Source organism: Neolamprologus multifasciatus, chromosome 2, assembly GCF_963576455.1.
Source record: "Neolamprologus multifasciatus chromosome 2, fNeoMul1.2, whole genome shotgun sequence".
NCBI classification, from domain to species: Eukaryota; Metazoa; Chordata; class Actinopteri; order Cichliformes; family Cichlidae; genus Neolamprologus; species Neolamprologus multifasciatus.
The window spans coordinates 24524288-24545064 of NC_140440.1; the positions used below are offsets into that span (position 1 = coordinate 24524288).

At 42.6% G+C, this 20777-nt stretch overlaps 1 protein-coding gene across 5 annotated transcripts in view; it reads left to right on the plus strand.

Annotated features, from left to right (window-relative positions):
- Nucleotides 1-20777, plus strand: part of LOC146524413 (neuroligin-3) — a 137021-nt gene that overhangs the window by 71607 nt on the left and 44637 nt on the right. For all 5 annotated transcript variants that reach the window (XM_085133472.1, XM_085133480.1, XM_085133487.1 and 2 more), the window contains one exon: nucleotides 15230-15415. In XM_085133472.1, coding sequence (XP_084989598.1) covers nucleotides 15230-15415 — 186 coding nt within the window. The remainder of the gene's footprint in view (nucleotides 1-15229; nucleotides 15416-20777) is intronic.

Below are 20777 nucleotides of genomic sequence, written 5' to 3' on the forward strand. Positions count from 1 at the left end.
TAAATTAGCCTCCTCTGGAGCCAATTTACTTGAATTAAGGCACTTAGAAAGGTCATACTTACATTTCATTTGAACTTAATAGACATTGCAATAAGAGTGCTTTTCTGTATTTGCCTACATCACCAGCAGACATTTTCAGATTTAATAAGACCAGATATTCTGTCATTATTCTTGATCCCTCATCATGCAGGAGTTTTACAGGTGACTAGTGCCAAAACCTCAGGTATCCAATATCTTAATGGCATTTTCCCCAATTAAACCAGCAGTCCACAGTATGTTTGGCCACTGAACTACCTTGTTAAGTTAAATAATGAATGAATTGCATGGGTAATTATGAAAACTGCTCACAAGCGGGACTAATGCTTCTGCTGGTTTAATTAGAACAGGAGCCTGCCACTCAAGGCTGTTCCCCATGCCAGTCCCAAGGACAGTGGCTCAGGCTGGGGGAGATAAGGCTCAGTATGCTACAGACTTACCGCTACAGCGCATGCTGCTACAGGTAGCAAGGCTGCAGAATTTCCATCCACAGGTAGGGATGTTACCAGCAGTGAGCAACAACACAAAGCGTGTTCCAGTTTTCCAAGGAAAGAGATAGGAGAAGCCGTTAATCACCTGTTTCCCAACGTGGGAGTAGCTCTCCTGTCAGAGACAAGAGGAGAGTGTTGCCATCAGCATATGTCTTCATAGTACAACACGGAGCATTACCAAATATTACAGTGCATTATCAATGGAATAGCCAGTTTGTCGACCAAAGTAAATGTGGGCTTGTAGAAACAGGATGATTAGATCAACAGAATTGGCTTCATTTCTGTGCAGCTGCTAGCTGTCAAAGAGCCAGAGGGCTACAGGGGCATTGACTGAAACAAGATGTCTTGCTAATAAGATTCAGAATCCTTTCTTCCATTAAAAGGTGTCTGTTTTCCCTTGCATTAATAGCATTGTTTTTGAGCCTATAATCCACCCTTGCAACCTCTTGGCAAACTGCCCCTCGAGAGCGCAAAGTAAGTAAGTAAATTAAAGTAAAATTTTATTTATATAGCACCTTTCAAGATAAAATCACAAAGTGCTTTACAAAGGCAGAAAACAGACATTAAAATCTAAAACAAAACAAAATCAACCAAAAGCAAGTTGAAACAGATACGTTTTTAACTGCTTTTTACAAAACAACAAAGTGTATTAACTCAAAGATAGAGAGTGGGAGCTCCACGACATGCAGCAATGCCCACTCAGGCTAAGGCCAGACTGAGGAGAGGTGTCACTGGTCTTGATGACCCAGAAACACCACAATGCAATCTGTATAATGAGTGGTTTCCCTCCTGACTTAGATGGCTTGTCATTCCATTCATACGTCGTAGCTCGATACATCCTCGCCAGCTCCACTCAGCGCTCTCAAGCGTGAGGAGACAGTGGGGGTGACATAAACACAGAAAGGCATAACTAAAGTGTTCACCAGGGAGAAGGGATATATGCAGTGTATATTGAATTAAATGCACAGTGGCATTTATTCCATTTACTTAATAATAATATTACAAATACGTGGTAAAATACAAGATTGTGGCATTTAGTTATATAAAGTGTTTTTTTTATGTTAATACAATTTCATCAGCACGTTGTCAGAAAGTGGTTAGACTCATTTATGCCCCTGGTGCACAGCAAATGTCTGAGCTGTTGTTTACATATGTCTGTTTTGAGAAGTATGAGCATGTGCCCTAGATAAGCCCATAGGCTTAGGCAGCATGCAGCCACCACTCAAACATATGAACTCATGCTATAACGTCTGCTATCAAATAACAAAAGAAACTCAATTAAGAGAAGCGATCTGGCAGGGATTTCATCAAATTAGGTGACTGACAAGCTTGGTAATCTGGAGTATATAGTATTTTTCATCTAATATCACTTGCAGACGTCTTGGAATATGGAGTAAGTTTAGCTGATGGAGGGGAGGAGAAGAGCAGAGCCGCCACGGAGGAGGTCGTGTTCGAGCACAGTGACAATTTCTTCCGACAACGTCCCATCTGATTTTTGCTTCGTCAGCATCCTCCTTAGAGCTGGGATGTCGTATTTAATCAAATTACCTGCAGGAGCTGCTCCTCCTTTTATTAATTTATTGGCAGGGTGGGTAAAGGAGCATTGAGGAGCTCCTTCTGGATGAGTGTGTTTTTGCTCTTTGAAACGTGAACCAGAGGAGGCTGAGCTAACAGGACCTGACAGTGGCAACCGCCCTAGCACTCGGCTGTGAGAGGACCAGTCGGCTCTTTCACTCAAGCCTCATTAGGGATACAGTGAGAATAGTCATCTGAGGCTCAGAGACTGGAGCTGGGTCTGGTGCTGCTGCCCTTCAGAGAAAAAAAATGGATCAGGCTCAACTGTAGATGTCAAGAGTTTGAGGCTCAGGAGCTGTTATGTTAAACGATGGCGAGGATAGTGGGCTCTTATCCAATCACATCTCCTTGGAACACAAGATGCTGATTTAGCGCCGTCGATGAACGATCTGTGATATATTTGTAGTTTAATCACATAACTGTAAGGTTAAAAACCCTAATCTAATTCTCCATCAAAGCCGATTCTGCCAATGAAGATAAAAAGCAGACGGTTAACAAAACGCAGCGAAGACACAGACAGCAAAATTAACAAGACTGGAAGCTTCTCTTGTCTCCATCCTTCCCCCTCTTCCACACCGCTTTTGCTCTGCGCTTTGGCCTTCGGGCTCTCAGGTGTACAGTGCATCTGGCCAGCCTATAGGGTGTATGGAACAAAACCACAGTGACATTTTATCTGACGGTAGCTCCTGTGGGGCCTGAGCCATGCTGCCAAACTGTCAGGCAGATTTCAGCACGATGAGGAGGGGGAAGAAAGCCAAACAAACAGAGCCCTGGCACAATCTCCCATCGCCAAGCAGCGCAGACGAGCGCAGAGAGACGTCCCTGGGGATCGCAGGAGGCCGAGATGAAAGCAAAAGCGAGATCTAACCTTTTTGTTGTTGATGGAACCTAGTTCTTTAGTGCTGCTAGATTAAAAGCAAGAACTGCGAAGTGAAATGAAAAAGGAATCACTTCAGCTGTTCGAACACGGAGACCCTTAGTGGAGACAGAACTTCCATATCAATTGAAACGAAGAAAATAGAGTAAATATTGTCGTCCTTTGTGGGACATGGATACAAGTGTGTTTTGTACAGTGCGTGCCCTCTGTGGTACATACAACAGGCACGTAACGACCACGCTCCCCCCTGTAGTAGAATTATGGTAATCACACACAGTATTTCAAAAGCTTTTCATCTATTTTTCATTTCTCGCTGTTCTCGGGGTGAAAGAACAGGCATATTTCATCAACAAAGCAGTACATGAAGCCAAGCAAGACTAGCACCCTCCCAAGGTGGAAAGTTATAAATTCTGCATATGCACAAAACCAGTGGTTTCAGATTCTATGATACAGAACTGCTAATATGGATATATCTCATTTGCTCAGTGCTGGTGAACATTTTGTTGTCAAAACCACATTATCACACATTCAGTAGGTGACAGTCTAGTGCTGGATCTTCTTCTTCTGCTGGTCTAATAAAAAAAACTGTGCCCTTGGTTACAGTTCAGAAAAAAGCTGCAGCACTGACCCATATTTGTTTATTAAAGGTGCTTTGCTATCTCTCTGCAGCATCCATTTTTGGGGAACCTTGAGGGGGGGATTGGCTTTAATACACTAAATGCTCATGTTGACAGTGCCTAATTAAAAATGTGGCACAATGAAGCCACCGCCCTCACTCTTAGATATAGGGTTGGTATTAACCTCCTGCTGCTTCGTGGGCAGATAAAGAGATATTGATGTTAAGCTGGAACTTGAGCTGAAGCCCCAGGAGTCTGTGATCAAATCCTCAACTTAACGCTCCACTGTGCACCGCGTAGCCTACTTCACCTTCACATGGCTCATCATGCCCCAGCTTATACCAAAGTGATCCTTTCTCACCATTCTCCCGGCATGAAAAGGAGGCTCACAGTAGAAAGAGATGGAGATCAGATGAAGAAGAAGAAAGTAAGAAGGAGAATGATGATTGAGAGGTACTCGGCGCTTCCAGGAATGTCCGCGGCATTGTGAATTCCTCCAGTGTCAAAGTTCACGCAAGATGGGCAGGAACTGATTACAAGGCTTGCTGCTTCTGGGGCTAGCAGCATCAGACCTTTGAAAACAGGGCCCAACACTTCCCTTTAAAGTGACAGACACTTTAAAATCAGCCTTGGTCCATTACTTAGTGGTGTCAAGCTTTTAAGAACAAGCCAATAAGCAGCTAGTGAGAAGGTTAGACCTTTTATACCTGAACTCAGTTTGTCAGCAGTGCTGCTCACTGCACTGGCTGGTACAGATCTTGTACCTTTTTCTACATCAGAGAGTAAGTGCATGCTATTACCATTGGCCAGAGCCGCTGCTCACATTGCCATCATTTCGGCACTTCATCAAATTGATATTGTGGGAAAACACACAGGCAGTGCCCAGTCTTTAGTTCATAAACACACCCAGACTCTCTGCCAGTTTCCACTGGCTAGTGTGCTGGCCATAGACCTAGTCAGTGCTTTTGGCTGATAATATGAATGGTAATGAGTGACTGGCTGTTGGGATTGAAAGCAAAAGCGCTGTCATAATTGAGTTAGATTAATTAAAAGAGCTCCACTGTATTCTTACAGATCAGTGCATCTTGTTAGAGGGCTGTGGGTTGAGGCGCTCGAGGGGGTGTGTTTTTGGCTAAAGTGTATGTGTTTGTGCATGTGTAACCTGCAGATTGTGGGTTAGGAAGGTTGTTGTGTGAGGAACTAATTGAAATGAGAGGCGATGTGCAAGTCTCCGCCAACATGGCCAGTCCATTTGTCAGGGTGACATCACTGCACTCACACCCCATCCATCTCGGTGCAGCACCACAGAACCATGCTTCTCACCGTGATTAATATCCATACCTCCCTCACTGCGCTGCATAACCCCACCACCGTACTCACACAACACCCCACCACAGCTCCACACATGCACATCCACAACCAAACAAATACTGACACACACACACACACACACTGTTGGAAGCCCTTCTCTGCACTCACCTGCACTCACTGCCATGGCGCTCCCATTTACTCTGTAATACACACATGGCTGGAGCCCAGAGACAACCCAGATATGCACACATAACCTTCCCAGTTGTCCCAAACAAAAAAATGTCCTTGTAGTTTTCAGTGGGTTTGAGTTGGTTGGTTTGGATGTATATATGTATATATATTGGTTTGTTTGTTTTTTGTTTTTTGTTTTTTGTTTTGTGTGATAAGACTGTTTTCTCCAGTTTGAGATGATTTGAGCTTTGTGACATGGCACATTACCCCGCTAGAAGCACCCACCAGAAGATGGGTGCACTGTTGTCGTAAAGGGATAGGGATTGCAACGTGGCAATGCACAGGTAGGTTGTGGTGTTTAAATGATGGTCACTTAGTAAGAGGCCAAAAGTGTGTAAAGAAAATATCCACCACCGCCAGAACCATAAAATGCAGGATGGATCTATGTTTTCATGCTCCATGTCATCCCAAAACCTGATCCTACAATCATAATGTGGCACCTGACATTAAAATTCAGCCGTCCAGAAAATGTTTTTCCAGTCTTCTGTTGTCCAGTTTTGGTGAGCCTGTGTTAATTGTAGCCACAGTTCCCAGTTCTTAGCCGGCAGGTACCTGGCTTGCTCTTCGGCTATTGGCAAACAATCAGAGGCATTTTTAGCATACATTGGGGGGTTTCAGTTACTGTTGCCTTCCTATCAGCTCAAAGTTTTCTGTACATTCTCATCTGATCTCCAGCATCAACAAGGCATTTTTCCCCAAAGAACTATCACTCAGGCGTCTTTTTTTTTTCTAGACAATTGTAGAGATGGTTGCTTACATCAGCAGCTTCTGAAATATTCACAACAGCCTGTCTGTCACCAACAACCACCAGCAATCAAATTCAAAGTCACTTAAAGCATCTTTCTTCCCAATTTTGACGCTCAGTTTCAGCAGACCATCTCTAAATGCATAAATATATTGATTAGATATTTGCATTAATGAGTAGTTAAACTAGTACCTAACAAAGTGACACTGAATGTACCTCTTGCTTTGTACATTTAAGTTGACTGATTGTCTTTGATCAACTCAGTTATTAAGCCACCTATTTATGTGCTTTGTAGTTTTCTTGGATTTCCCACATATGAGTTCTCCCGACTTCTTTCTCGGTACTCCGGCATCCTTCCACAGAAGGAACATGCATGGGGTTAGATTAATTGGGGATTTTAAATTGGCCATGGCTGTGAGTGTGAATGATTGTCTTTCTCTGTGTGTTAGCCCTGCAATAGATTGGTGACCTGTCCAGGGTGTTCTCTGTCTCTCACACTATGACAGATGGGATAGGCTTCACACCCCCCCCCCCCTCCCATGACCCTGAATTGTAAAATGGATGAATGGATCTTTGGACCTTATTCTGCCTATGTGCGTCCTGCATTTGGGTCCTTCTCCTGTGGTGACTGTGAAAGCATTATTAAAAAAAAGATTGCTGTCATATGTAATATAGTAGGAAATGATTTGTCATCTCAGATTGGCTTTATACTATATGCCATGATTCCATTTCACTTTATCGCTGCTGTCTTTGACAAGCTTAAAGGATAAGGCCAGTGATATTCTATATTTCTGCTATTGCCAATAATACCTTACTACATACCTCAATACTTTTTGACCATCTGTGATGCTATTCCCAAGCCTGATTTTTACTACTAAAGGTAGTTTTATACCAGAATTTATTGATACAATATGTAGAAGAGAAGCTCCTTGAGACAACTGTTGTTGTTTTTGGCTCTATATAAATAAAGTTGAATTTATTTGAACATGGAAAATCTGTTACCATTTATTTTAATAATATAACATATTTAGAATCATTTAACCACATTAAAAAGTTACATGTCACACATGATCTCTGATTCTGCACATTTCTAGGTCACCAATTATACTGAATCACTTTTGTGACACTGACCATGTTACGTCCTTTGTGAAAGAGAAAAACACACAAACACATTTCAGTGTGATTTAATCTGCTCATTAGAGGCTTGTCTCAGTAAATGATTTTGTAGCCATTGTAGCCATTGTAGCATCAGAACCAAGTGGAAGTGTCAGAAGTCACAGTCATACCTTGTCCAAAGGTTATGAAGGGCGAAAGAAACAGCACAGAAGCTGGATCAGGTGTAACCAAGGTACAAAAGAGAGACTAAAAGTGACCATACATGAAGCTAGAACATCAACGTTAGCAGAGTTAAAGGAAATAAAAGCACATCAATCTCCAATTAGTTGTGTAAAGAAGTCTATGTAGTTTTCTCTGAGGATGAGTACCAGTCTGTCAACCAGCCTTGGAAAGGCAAACCAAGCCAAACACTTGGATGGGCTAAGACCTACCAGCACGGTGGTAACTGTAAAATGGCTTTTTGCTGGAATCAAAAAGTCAGACATGTAGTGACATCATTTTAAAAAAAAAAAGCACTTTGGAAGATTTTCAAATCATGCTGGGGCAATGTGGGTTGTCAGGTTTTACACGAATTTGTTGAGGCTCTGCCAGCTCGAGTACATGCTGTCGCTAAAGCACAAGGAAGGCAGGGCAACTATTCAAAGATAGTCTGTAATTAAATTTATGGAGAACATATGCAGATTTATGTAGATTGCATGTTATATGATTTATGTAGACTATATTATATTAATTTAGGGAAATTATGAACCATTTTCATCTGTAAGGGAAAAAATTGTATTCAATTCATAACAAACACAAAAAAACAAATATATTCTAGAGCGACGTAAGAATTTTGGTCTCCAGTCTGCTTTTTCTTTTTTTTTAAATCCAAATTTTGTTCATAAAATAGCTAGACATGGAAGATTTAAGCAAATACTAGAGTGTATTTGTTGAGGACAATTTTCATTCTTGGTTTTGTTAGGCTTATTGTAATGGAGGAACATATCATCCAATCAAGTAGCTCCTTTGTGTGGTTCTGACCAACAATAGAGGTTCTAGTAAGTAGGGACGAGCTTTATTAGGCTTTGGCTCCACAGGTAGTGCTTGAGAAGGATAATACATTGTTATATATATTTTTTCTCTTTTCACGATATTTTTTGAGAACAAGAAAACATATATTATCAGCATTCTTCTGCTTTACAATTCTGATTTGTACAGTCAAACAGGTGTAACATGCAAATTTTCTTACTGCATACGATGAGCACAAACAGCGGGTTTCTGTAAAATTATTGCTTCCTGTGAGCTTTGAGGCAGTTTCAAATCAGAAAACACAGCCCCACTGGCAAGAGCGCTGCATTGTGTTGCCAACAATGTTGTACCCATCTGAAGACAAACACAAAAAAATCACTCATTCAGCACACACACCACAGTGCTAAACCTCTGGAAAACAGATGTTCGTTCAAATTTGCTGCAATGGATTTACAACTCAAGTTGGTGGGTTTCAATAAATGAACAAATACTTGAAGGCAGGATTTACAGTGTCGCAAATGGAAGCTGTAAAATTGGCCGCTGGGGCTTGTTTCTCAACTTTTTCAGCGGTAGGGTCAGCCAGACCTAAGCTCATTATGGCCAGCTATCAGAGCTACTCCAACCTGAGGAGAAGTGGAGTTACGCTTTGAAGATGCTCTAAATGATGACCTTTTTCTCCTACCCTGCTCCACTGATGTGCTTTGATAAGCTGGGCTCTGATCTCTTCTGTGGTATCACTGCATCACTGCATCACTGCACACTGCGCCGTCCTCCCCGAGCTGGCTTGCGCTAAACTTTCTCACCACGCCCTCAAATTACATCACCCAGGCTTGATGTCATTTTTCACACCATGCCTTTGAACTTGTTCAGCCACAGGCCAAAAAAGTGAGGCAGAGCACCCTGACGATGTCTTGTTTTGAACAAAGGATTATGATTATACTAAGAGTGCATTTAAAAAAAAAACATTAGACATTAGTAAAAGAAAATGATTGTGCAAATGTGAAATATATCCAGACGACGCGTGCTCCTCCAAGTAGAACCAAAGTGCTGCTTAACCTCACAGTTGTGGCTCTCAAACACTACTCTCTCCCTCTCTCCTCGTGGAAGCATGCAAGCACGCCTCCGCACCAGCTGTGAGATGCAAAGCTCCCCTTTGTGTAAAAGCCTTTTGCTGTCTTTGAGAAGCTTCTGTCCGTGCTATTATGTGAAAAGAACGACAATAAGAGACACGGGAAAGAGAAAAGGTGATAGGTTGGGGGAGGCAGAATGGAGAAAGACACTGAGAGGAGGGGTGGACAGGAAACTGAGCCAGCGAAAGGGAGGTATGGCGAAGGGGAGATCGGGAGAGAAGCAACGAAACTGACAGCCCCAATAGTCGATGTGTGATTGATGGAGTGGTGCTCAGATGCCAGGGGTCATACATATGCAAACTGCTCATTTGTAGTTGCTGCCAGAGCTGCTGTTCACCAGAGCCCTTGAACAGTGTCGTCTGACCACTGGGACACATCGCACAATCAGATTAAGGAGCCCCCGAAATCACATGCAGGACGACCAGCAGCTGCCACGTGCACCACCGACTTTGACTTACACTATCTGTTTTTCATCCCCCGCCTGCCATAACAGGCTCTCGTCTGTCTGTAAGAGATCTGGGTTTTAGGGGCTCAGATATGTGTCAGATGAGCTCTGGTGTCTGTGCGGCATGGATTTTCCCTCTTGACATTTTGTTGTAGGTTTTGTTTTGTTTTTTTCTCATTGCTTTGTTGCACACAAACCACATTTTCCATGTGAGTGGTTCAGTCTGTATGTAGTAGCACAGTATGCATAATAATCTACCTCTAGCAGCGTCCAGCCGACACCCGGCATCTACTGCGTCCGGGAATCTTGGTGCAGCTGAGACTAATGCTAAGCCAAAGCAATTAGTTTTCTCATAATCAGCCGTGTGTTGACGTTTTGGGAAAAGACCTGCAGTATACTGACTGTGTTATGATTTGGTTTGAGCTTGCAAAGTGTCAAGGGCCAGGGCCTCGAACATCAGATGGCTTTGTTGCCATGTGAAGCGTTTTGATTTTTAAAATTAATTATTAATTTGCGATGAGGCCAGGACAGAATCGGGGTGACATGCAGGGGATGGGAGCTTATGCATAAATTCTTTTAACCATTTTCTGGTTTAATTCTGTGCTCATGTTATATTCATTAATATGGAATAAGTAATTTATTGGAGTGACAATCAGAAAATATGTGATTCTCCCGCAAGTTTTTATTTCTGTCCACCGCAGAAGCTGTGATGTGCCGTGGATCACAGAGTCTTCTGTGTTCAGCCATAAAGAGGCTTTCTTGTGCTTGTCCGCACTTCACTCTTTCGCTCACCCTGTTTCTATAGCTCTCTCACTCTCCTTTTCTCAGATCAGACTGTGCTCCAGCCACGCTATTGGGCACCGAGCTGTAAACAGGAGCGGCACACTGATCCGAGTCACCTTCATTCAGGCCCATGCCCCAGTCGCCTCACACACCATTTCTTTTTTTTTTCCTCTTTTTGAAACTCGTCAGTGTTTTGAATCCACACTCCCAAAAAACTGGTAAAAAATGTAATGGGTACAGCTCCCTGTGCAGAGGATGGACCGCTGGGTATGCCCCTTGCTCATCGTGAGCCTGACACATAGGCCCTTTATGTGGCTGTGAGGAGGGTGGCCCCTTCCATCCTCTGCTTCTCATCCACACCCCAGAGGCTCTCATTCAACCCGGGCCTGGCTGGGGGGAAGTTGAAGCTCTTTTGTATTGGGGGGGAGGGGGATTCTTAGTGGGGGCTGTCAAGGCTGTGACTGTGTGCGCCTTTATTTCCCAAGAAAAGAGATGGGGGGGAGGGGGTAGAGATAGAGGGAGAGGGCAAGAGGGAGGCCGGAGAGGGAGGAGTGGTTCCAAAGGAGAGTTTGGACACAGAAGGCCTTGTTAACCGGCTCCCCCAAAGAGAGAGAGGATGAGACGTAGAAAAGAAAGAGGGAAAAGGCAAAGTAACACCAAGCATGATTTTTTTTTTTTTTTTTAAAGCCACAAAACCGTTTCCCTCTGTTACGTCACTGTGTTATTCCCATTCTACTCTAGCCTTCCCTATCTGTTCCCTCCATCTGTTCCCATGTAAGCTCAATCTTCAGCTCAACAAGCTTTTGCCCTCCCCCTCACCCCTTCTCAACCTCGTCCATTAGTTTACGCACATTCTATTATCTGGGAGAGCGGGCTAAAAGAGATGTCTGGGGTCAGAGCGATCATTATCATCACCCCTTGCTGCTACACTTGTGAGTTATAGCCCACCGTACAGGAAACAGACATTTAAATCATAATCAATAAAGCAATATCAATGCTGAGAAGCATGGCAAAAGGAAATCAGGCTCCAGGCTCTGGAGGAAACACATACTCTCGGCTGAGACTGAGATGGTGGCACGCACATATTGATGAAACATGATCAAGCCAAAAGAAAAAAAACACACACACAATATGTGGCGTCACGCTTTGCACTTTTTTTCTAATGCACAACTAATGCACATTGTGGCTGGTGTGCAAAAATGTGTGAAAGTGGAGCGAGCACGTCATCATGAGGGGACGATGACGTGCCGTAGCCGCTATCCGACCCTCTAGTCACGTTAAGGTAACTAGGGAAGCAATGGTACTTGCAGGGGTAGCCGTGCAAGACGCACACAGTGTTTCGTCCAGCAAGGACAACGCAAGGAGACAGGTGGGACCTGACCCAGCTGTGACCGGACCACGTTCTCCGTTGCCGTTGCAGCTGAGATCACGACTGAGTCTCTGTCTCTTTGCTGCCACGAGGAGAAAATGCCAGTTGCCCGCGTACAGAAAAAGTGAACCACATCACTGTCAGGGAAGAATAGGTTTGGGACATGATACAAAAACTCATCATGTAATCAGTCAGTACAAATTACAGTTCTAGCACACAGAGAAAGGCCACACAATCACTGTTATTAACTTGCACAGTTTGTGGTGAATAAGATACTCTCATGCAAATATAATGCATAATCCAGCTGAACTGCGCAGACTTGCTGGATTCCATATTTAGAAATCTTTGTTTCACCCACAAAGACCATTTGAAGTTATTATTATTATTATTAGATGTGGCTCTTTTATAACTTCTTTTCTCACCAGATGTTATTGAAAACATTATGGATTTGGCTTATATGATTTAAGAATAGCGACTTAAATAACGCTTATTTTGATGATTTCTTTTCTCCGCTCAAGCCAACACGTCCCGCTGAGGCTCTCGAGCTTGACGTAGGCGATAGAGTATTGTTTTTGAGGTGGCTTTTTTAATGTTTTAAGAGAAAAACAAAGCATTAAGTAAATCACACATTATCATAGGGATTGGGTTTTGAGCATTGCCTCGCTTACTGAGTGAAGTGAAAATACCCCACAGCAAATCTATAGTTTGTTACAGAGCTCGCAGCAGGCAAGAATAAAAATGTAGCAGGGAAAATTAAATGAGTACAAATGATGTGTTTAATAATTAATAATTTATTTGTTTACACAGATCAACTCAGACTATTTAGTATTTAATGATGATTTCACGTTTGCTAAATTAACTGGACTGGGACACTGTAATTGCGTATACAGTTTGGTTGAAAGTTAATCATTGACATCATTTAAAAGATCATTTGCATATTGATTTGAATTTGGGTAACTAACAAAGATGGATATTGTTTGATACTGTATTGCAGTTTAGAATTAAATGCTCTTTGCAAAGCACCTAATGTTTAAGTGTTTTTTTTTTTAAAAATCAAATGGAAGTCAGGTTGAGTAGTGCAGTCAAGCACATTGCCAGCTTGATCAAACACTTCAGAAGCATTGAGCTTCAGTCCAGAATCCCAAGGTCCTGTGTAGGTGTGAGCTGTGAAACGAGAGTGCAATGCACATCATGGTTTATGTGCAGCCAAAGCCCACGCGGTGCTGATCAGACAGGGATCATCTGCTATATCTGGAATCTATAACCCTGTCGCTGGTGCTTCAGGGGAAATTTGGAGAGCTCAAACCAGAACCAAAGTGAAGCTATACAGTGTGTTATGTGTCATTGAAGTAAGCTTACTTTTTAGTAATTTTTTTGTAATCATAGAGGAGACTGAGGTGTTTTATAGGTCATCAACTCCAAATATGTGCAAAATGGCACATCCATAGTAAAAAGTCTGCAATGTAAAAATAGCAATAGGCATGCATAAAAACAATTACTTAATTGCTATCTTAATTGCTTTCCAAAGAAAATACTTTCTGTCACCTTTCCAATTAAAACATAACCAGGAGCTATATTAGATGTATTTTTAAATGGTGCCTGCAGCATGTCTTGCTGTCTAAGATATTGGATTCCACCTCTACATTTTAATGACCAGTTTTATTTATGCAGAGGAATCAACATGGCTAAACAAGAAGCCACAAAAGGCCGTAGCATGAAACTGTGTTTTGTTTTTCTTTTTTTAAACTGTGCCAGCTGAGGATTCAGCTCTAATGATTTACATCTCGTCATTTAGCAATGCCGCATATTACAATGCCACATGGATAGTGTTTACAGTATCTTTTTAATTAGGCTAACAGTTGTACAGAGTCCGTTTTCACATGCCAGTCTCCTGACATTTCTTAACCCAACTGACATACACTTGGTGAAGTGTGAACCATTTTGCAAATGAGGGTTATTCTGGGAGAGTCACGTCTCTCCTCCCTCTCTCTCCCTCTCTCTCCCTCTCGCTCTCCTCCATGCACCCTCGAGAAGGTTGTAAAAGCTGTTGTCCTTTAGTGATGACGGAAAGCGAGGAGGAGCCGCGAGAGAAAAAGAAAAGGAAAAGCTCTTCAATTGGAGCCCCGATTTCTCCTCTCTCCGTCTGCGTCTGTCTCTTTCACTCTCACTCTGCATGTGGCCTGCTGCTCTGTCATCCTCAGGGATGCATCTGAAGGAGACCATCTGTTGATCCATTTGTCTCCTGCTTTGCTTCCTGTGCCACTGCCTCTCTCCAATCGATGATCAGGCCTGGCCTTTCCCCTGCCCACCCTCTTTATGTCTGCCAACAGGCCCTCAGGGCGAGGCGGGTTTGCTGTTCGGGTTGAGATAGGAGATTGTGCCCGGATTCAGACAAAGAGAAATGATAAGCAGTGGAGTACATGCTGGGTTTTTGTACATAGACTGCTCACAATGAACAAGCTAATGACCACAGAGAAAGCTACTTTCTAATCAGTGTTCATCTAAAGTGAGCATTGTTATGCTGACCTGAGTCAAAAAAATGTAATTCTTTTTTATGCGTTGCTCATATCAAAACCGTAATCTTCTTTCGCTTTGACAGTCTATCCTTACACGGAGAAACAGACCACGAAATAGATGTTAGGAACAATGCCGAGATGCCGAAGGACCACCGGAGGCTTCCAAACATTCACCACCAACACATTCATTGCTTGTGAAGTGTTTGGCAGCGTTGCTGCTAAAGAGAGTGGGGTGCTGGTTTCCACACATCACCCATCTGTCACCTCACATGCATGCTCATGGGTTTGACGGACACCGACTCCACCGTGGGGACTTTGGGGATTGCTTGCCTTTGATCTTCTCCCGTGACTCTCCATTAACCATCAGTCGTCAGAGCTCAGGCCCTGGAGAGCAACTGGGAAAGGGTGGCGTGTGAACACGAGCGCTGATGTAGCCAAGAGAAATTCATTGTCCAAATCTAGCAGATTACTGACATGGGGGAAAATGTACATAAATAGTGCTGGATGTAAATGTTTAGACTGTAAGTGCGTTGGACTATGGAGCAGGAGAGAGAATGGTAATGACAGGATAAAACGCAGAACACGTGTGCAGTGTGTGCATTCCATACTGTTTATTATTGCAGCATTTGAAGCTTTTTTTTCCCTCTTTCTCTGTCCGCAGAGTTTTCATAGATTTGCAAGGTTTTCATCACGGCTGCTCAATATTGTTGATGATGGGTGTTTACCCAGGGAGACATGGCATTGATTTCCAATAAAGTGCAGATGGCATGCAGTCACACACACTCCTATTTTGCCAAGAGCCATCCAATAAGTCATGATTTCACAACCGCAGTAACCTGGTGTTGTGGTTCTTCTGACAAAACCGGGGTGGGGTGTCCGTCATTGTGGATAACCTTTAGTGGCTAACAACTTTATGCCTGGGATTCATTTGACTTGCTTTCACTGCATGGCTTTTTAATTTCTTCTTTTTGTGTTGCAGGCTTCCTCAGCACAGGTGACCAGGCAGCTAAAGGGAACTATGGGCTCTTGGACCAAATCCAGGCTTTGAGATGGATCAGTGAGAACATCGGCTTCTTCGGAGGAGATTCCAATCGCATCACAGTGTTTGGTTCTGGGATCGGAGCTTCTTGTGTCAGCCTGCTCACGCTCTCCCATCACTCTGAAGGTACAGTGGGGCAGAGGCGCCGGTGTGGTGGTGGGGCTGTGTGTGATAGAGCTGTTCAGCTCGTGCCTGCTGGTGTGCAGGCTTCTTGATATTATCTAGTCATGCAGGTAGTGAGTTACAGCGAGTAATCTAATCTAGTTCACTGTGCAGCATAAGAAAGAAGATGAAACATGTTTGCATTCAAATGAATGTGATTTTCAATCCAGAAATGGAAACTTCACGGTGGATTTCAAGCCACATGTGGGCTTTGACATATTCTGCCGGTTTGTTAGTATTCTTCCCTGTACCAAAAAATGGGTGTAGTGTGATACTGGAAGCAAGACACTGTATGTCAAGGAGAGCTTTTCAAGATAGCCATGTCATGCTAAATGGTGCACACTTGCAAGTTTTCTTTTTTATTTAAAAAAAAAATCACAATGTTTAGCTGCTACTTTAATGTCACCTCATGATGATTTACTGCTCATGTTGGACTTGTCTTTAATGCTAAATTCAACATGCACGTTTGACTTGGACATGAAATAAACATCCCTCGTACTAATCCTCTTCTAATGCATCACTAAATTCAAATAGAGCATTACAGGTAAGTAATTGCTGGAGGCCCAAATGCATAATACCGAAAGTGAAATTATTACATGTTTTTGTGCAAACATTTAAAAGCCGCATCCTCAATTAGATTTGACATCATGGATGGATGCATGGATCTGACGTTGCAGTTTGGCGAAAGGCCTTCAGCTTGGCCTCCCAAGCTGGGCTGGGGGAGGTAGGGTGAGGTACAAAAATGAGAATGAATTGCCTATGGTGTAGGAAGGGTCATTTAAGGCATTATGGGTAGTTGTGGCTCAGCAAGTAGAGCGGATCGTCTACTAATTGGAAGGTCATTGCACAGTTTTGTGGCTACTCCAGTATGCATGTTGAAGCATCCTTGGGAATGATACTGAACCTTGAGTTTCCCCAGATCCATCCATTGCAATGTGAGTATTAGACAAACTATATATATAAGTACCAGTACATTGGCCATATAGTCAAAGCACTTGAATGGGAGTGTATGAGGGGCTGTCCAGCTCCTAAAATTCAGATAAATTAACTCTTAATTGACCACAGTCGTGTGAATGCGACAGGCTGCAGTCAGCAAAGCGATGTTATATTTTTTTATATGTTATTTTCCAACTGAGAGATTTTTACATTTAGCCAGGCTCATGTAGCCTCATTGCAAACATGTTAACAAGCCACAAACATGTTGCTTTGGACACAGCTGGCTGGAGGTGTAACACTGGGCTATTACTGTACATTACATGGAAGTAAACCACATCAAAGAAACCACTCTTGCAGTAGATAGAGGCCTGGTCCCAGACAGTGTTGTGGCCACAAAGCTATTAAGCGATACACCCCCATCACTACACACACCAGCTCAAACACACACATAGAAGCACACACTATTCAAGAACAGAGTGAAATCTCTCTTCTTGGATTTTTGATTAGTGGACCAACCAGGGTGAGTTTGAAAGAGGTCATTTGATCGTCTCTTCCTTGGAACCCCATTACAGTGCCAAGGATTTGTGATATGTTTTGCATTCTCCAATTTGCATTAAAGTGTTACTAATTGCCTTGATTTCCTCCGATGACTGATGACTGCTTTTGAATTGAATTTTTACCATAAATGCCTTTTTTTATTCATACTTCATAATGCTACGCTCCATGTAGCATGTTATTATACTGCCAGAGAAACCATCTCCTCCCAGTAAATTGGATATTACCGGCTCTGTTTTTTCCCCTGAATGGAAATGTATGCCCCACTGATGGGATAAGAAAAAAGAAAAAGCCAGTAAAACTTGAGGGATCCTAGCAAATTGAAACAGGAAGCCTTCTATCACGCCAGGACTCTTGCTGTGAATGTTACCAATGGCAATCAGATTTCACACAGACTCTCTGGGAGCACAGATTGTTGTAATTATATAAAGTTTAGGACTGGAGTGGGCTGCTGGATGTGACAGGAAATACAAGTGAAGAAATGTCTTTTTGCACCTGCTTTCACAGCCTCCACTGTACACCACCCCGCCCCTCCTTTGGTCTTAAGCGTCGAAACGAAAACTGGTAAGATGCTGTTGTTGCCAAGGCAACGTCACAAACAAGAAAGGAATCAAAGTGTCCGTTTCTACAAAGTGTTGAAAATTAAAGGTAAAAATATATAATCAACTGAATTACAAACTGTGACACAAGAACACCTGGTTTCAGGTGGCCTCTAGTAATGGACTTGTGTAATGATTTTCTATCCGTGTCAGCAGACTGTTGCATCTCTGATAGAGCCTCTTATATTGAGTTTCCTACTTTGCAGTTTGAATGAAAATTGAGTCAGAAACACCACTCCACACAGCCCCTGAATTTATACTCCAACTTGCTTGCATGTAAACCCTTTTCCACTAGAGAAGTAGTATTTTCATAGTAGTGGGACATGTGATATTATGGAATAAGATTTACATCCCTACATACACAAACATTTCCCTTCCTGTTCTGCTCAGATGCACGATAATGAAGCCCAGGTGAAAAAATAAAAAAAAGAGGAAATCAATGATGGCACACTGTACTGAAGCTCCCCGGTGTGTTGGTGTATTTAATGACAGTATTCCCACTCTTACGGTACAAAGTCTGTCATCACCGCCTGCAGTGCATAGACTTTCCATCTAACCGAGACTCTTTTCATGCCTGTTGGTGGCAGAGTGACAACTTATTTTAGATGCTCCATGCTCCTCCTGAAGCTTATTTAATAAGCTGAATTCTCCTATATCATCCTGGCCCTCTGGCCTCTCTCTTTGATTGCCTGCTCCGCTGGCCTGGCCTTGGTGGCGTTTTCATGTGGGCGTGCCGAGGGCTCCAGTCGCAGGGTACATCCATCACGGAGTTTTCTCCTCCTGGCCCGTGTGGAGGATGGTCTGGATGCCTTCTCGCGAGGGCTAGCTTTTTTAGACCATGGTGCCTGCCCTGCCTCCTCCTACATCCAATCTCGTCCTTACTTCACCCATCTGTCTCCTTGCCTACACAGTCAGTAAAAGCATGCACGGGACATGCTCTTTTTCACCATGTGCCAGTGCGTCTCTCTCCCCTTGTCTCCCTCTCTAGGTTTCTGCTCCCTAGTCTGCAGCATGTGTGGTGTGTTGCTATTAATAAGATGGCTGCCTTGTCTGGTATGTGGCAAGCAATCTTGCTGCACATCTGAGACTTTGGAAGCAGAATGGTCATTAAAAGCGCAGTCTCTCTCGGCAGGAGAGTGTTTTTGACCAGCTTATTAAATGTAGCTCAACAGTTGTGTTCCCACTGAGGAAAATCTCTGTCCCCATCTTCTTTTTTTCTCCATCTTCAAAAAGAAAATGGCTAAAGAAGTTCAAAAGAAAGGACATTAGCAAGTCCCATGTATTATCTATCTGGCATCGCACAGGCGCTAATTAAACATTCAGATTTGGCTTTTTCCCCTATCTCCTAAATAATAATCGTTATGATTTCAAAATTGAGATGGCTTTTCTGTGCATGAGCAGAATACCAAGTGCCCAGTGACTCAGACATGTGCATTTGTACATATATCTCTAGAGATTCAAAGAAGTGTTGCTCAATTCAAAACCCAAAGGAAATATACTATGCCATTCACACTCAGTGTCAGTGTGCATCTCATCCCTGCACATATGTCAGCACAGGCGTGTCCATTCACAGCGCACACATGAGGGAAGGGCTAGGTGTAGAGGCGCTGAAGGTCGTTCGGTTTCTTTTTTCTTTTTTTTCCTTCCTCCCTCTCTTCCAGTAAGCAATCAGGATAAAAGCTCCACTTCTAAGGAAGTGCTCCCATTTTAATGGAATGTTCTGGACATTAAAGACAGCTAGTGAGGAGGATCCTTCATGCCAATGTCAGCTTTCATTTTTATTAAGACTTCTGGGTTATTGAGAACCATAAATACACATGTTAAATGCCTGGGTTTTATTACAGAAGTGCAAGGAGTACAAATGCATTTTAATGCAAGACGCCTCCTCGCAAATACTTAAACCCCATGAACCATGAGGGCAAGGGAGCAGGTACTTTGTTTTCAGGAGAGGGCATAGGTTTGAATCTATTTAGTGGGAAGAACAGGAGAGGATTTGATTAAGCGATAGAATGTGTGATTGGATTGATGAACTTTATTACAGGCCACCGATGTTGTTTTAAATTTGTGAGTGTCTAGTGTTTTTAGTGTCATTCTTTCAAAATGTGTTTTGGAAGACACAGAGCATAACTAGCCAGGTAGGTAAGATACAGCCACAAAGCTTCAAGAGTATAACTGAGATTCAAGCAAAGGTTGATTTTGAACATGGATTTAGCCCTTCTTGTTTCATGGGATTTGATAGATCCACAAGGTATTTTATGACATTTACTACCATCGGGGACTGTGGCCCTGAAATCATCGCATAAACAAAACCTTTATCAATTATTTATTAATGCTGTTAAGGGGGATTCTTTAACACAAATCCTAACAAACTAAATATGAAAGGAAAGATTAAAAGAGAGTCCAGTGAAAGTGAAAGAAGTGAAGAAGTGAAAACCAAGTAAAACAAATAGCAGGCTTGTTAGAGCAGTGAGTCATACAGTGATGGATATTACAACATAATTATGCACTTACACAAAAGGCTAACTAAAGCATTCAGTCTGTGTTTATAGTATGAGGTCCTGCAAAAATAGCTGATTGTAGTGTTAACCTGCTGGCGTTAGCTTGCCAATGATTGTAATTTAAAGAAATATTAGACTTAGCGTTCCTACACCACGACAGTGGTGCTCATTCTAAAATGGGCAAGCATTGCTCAATCTGCAGCTTAAAGAAAATATCAACACACCAGAACGAAGACAAGATGGAAGGAAGCTCATTAGCATGCACGAAATACCAGACCTAGTGTAGAAGAATGGCAGTTTCTACATGCACGGTACAGAAATAAACACTCAAAAAGTACAAGCAGGAACCTGCAATAGGTCAAAAATACACAGCCTGACATGTACTTGTTCTTTAAAGCAGCCACACTCCAACTTCTGCGCCTCTTTACTCCCCTATGTCTATGAGAGTATTAATTTAGCCTTCCAGTGGGCGGCTCATTGGTGTCACAACATAATAATGCGGAGGTGATAATCAGGTAACACTTATTATTCTTCAGCACGAAGAAATCATAAAAAAACAGTAAAAACTCAGAGATGATTAACAAGAGATGATTTTTTTTCATGCTCAGTTCTGGCTAACAGATAAGATAAGATAAGATAAGATAAGATAAGATAAGATAAGATAAGATAACTCTTTATTGTCATTGCACAGTCATACATAGTACAGTAGTACAATGAAATTGGAAAACTGTCCTATGT